The sequence below is a fragment of the Rhagoletis zephyria genome, unplaced genomic scaffold, assembly GCF_001687245.7.
Source record: "Rhagoletis zephyria isolate East Lansing unplaced genomic scaffold, Rhagoletis_zephyria_1.1 Rzeph_scaffold_37611, whole genome shotgun sequence".
NCBI classification, from domain to species: Eukaryota; Metazoa; Arthropoda; class Insecta; order Diptera; family Tephritidae; genus Rhagoletis; species Rhagoletis zephyria.
Window position 1 is genome coordinate 1 of NW_016194666.1, and position 1,532 is coordinate 1,532.

General features: G+C 44.8%; 1 protein-coding gene across 1 annotated transcript in view; it reads right to left on the reverse strand.

The window, feature by feature from the left end:
- Positions 1-5: 5 nt before the first annotated feature.
- The window catches only part of LOC108354620 (glutamate receptor ionotropic, kainate 2-like), a gene marked incomplete at its 5' end in the record, with an annotated part of 3,066 nt that continues 1,539 nt past the window's right edge, over positions 6-1,532 (reverse strand). The window contains 3 exons of the mRNA XM_017605796.1: positions 6-776; positions 910-1,178; positions 1,248-1,479. Coding sequence (XP_017461285.1) covers positions 6-776; positions 910-1,178; positions 1,248-1,479 — 1,272 coding nt within the window. The remainder of the gene's footprint in view (positions 777-909; positions 1,179-1,247; positions 1,480-1,532) is intronic.

A 1,532-nucleotide genomic window follows, 5' to 3' on the forward strand; every position in this document is an offset into this window, starting at 1 on the left:
ACACATCAAACTTCTGCACTTCCAAAGTCAGCTTGTCCATTACGTGACACCTTACCATTTTGCGCGCGCTCGATCAGCGGCAAATCAGATTGTTGATGCGCCTGGTCGACATCCTGACGCTGATGGTGGTTATGATGCTGATGGTTGTGATGCCTGTGATGGTGATGATGATGGTGTTGATGCTGAAGCGGTTGAGGTGCTGTGGGCTGTTCTTCCGCTTCCTGCTGCTGCTGCTGCAGCTGCTGACGCTCCTCCTCTTCCTCATCCGTGTGCTCATCTGAGAGTGGTGTGGTCTGCTGTGCTACTTCACGCACCATTTGTGTGCTCTTGCGAATCGCTGGTTGATGATTGTGATTATCGTTGTTGAGGTGTTGATGTGGGTTATTATTTTTTGGTGCTGCTAGGGCTTCCAAGTGTACATTGTTCACTGAAGGTTCGGAACGTGCTGATTTTAATGAAAACATGGAACTAATCTTACGTAGCTTATCATGCACAGATAATTCTTTCTTTTCCGGATCATGTGTGCCATTGGTGATGCTTTTCGTGCTGTGTGAAAGGGAGCGTGCATACGATTTCGACGAGCGTTTCGAGCGTTTCGATGAGGTGGACGAAGATGAGGACGATTTGGTGGATTTAGATGATTTTGAGGTGGAAGAAGAGGAGGAGGAGGACGACGAACTGCCACTGATGGTCGAAGAGGTGTGTACTGGTTTAGTTTGAACCCAGAAGCGTAGAGCGAATAAAGATTCATTTTTAAAAGCTTCCGAGAGGGAGATCTTTGAAAGAAGTATAGAAAGGTTGAGAAAACAATAAGTTTAAAGGCTTTAAAAGTTCCAATGTGTTCGTATTTTTTTGATAGAATATCTACCCTCATTAAAAGTAGCTTTTTTTTATAAAAAGCAAACATACCTTTTCCTCAATTGCCACCGCTTTTATATTCCACAAAAACTCACACACACCAATTAGAATAGCAGTGAGCAGACCGATGCCTAGCACAAGAAACACACCACCCACATTTTCCAAATCCAATTCGGGCGTGTCACCACTACTACTCTCTGCTTGCGAACACGATCCACCGCCATGCATCTCCTTCCACCATTTGCGCTTCAATTCGGAGAGCGTACCGGATTCACCCAGCTTCAATACAGCGCCGCTGATCTGCTTACGGTAAGGCGAGTCTGTGTACAAAGCAATTGGGAAAAATTTTGAATTCTTAAAACCCACAATCATTTAACAGCCAAACTCACTAAATGGCATTGCAACGCCATAGGTTTTATAATCCAACCATCCACCCACTTGCATCAGATCACAATTTCGTTCGATAATATACTCTAGCGTTGTGGATTCCATAAGAAATGCATAGAGTCCCTTGCCCTTGAGCACACGCTCCACGCCTTCGTCATTATTCTTGGTGAATACCGAAGGGCGCGCTGTTTCCATGGCGGTCCACATGCGTTGGTAGGTGGTGAAATTAGAATCCTGTTTGAAAAATAAAGCGAAAGTGAATACAGCGTGTGTGTGAAAGCTTTAGT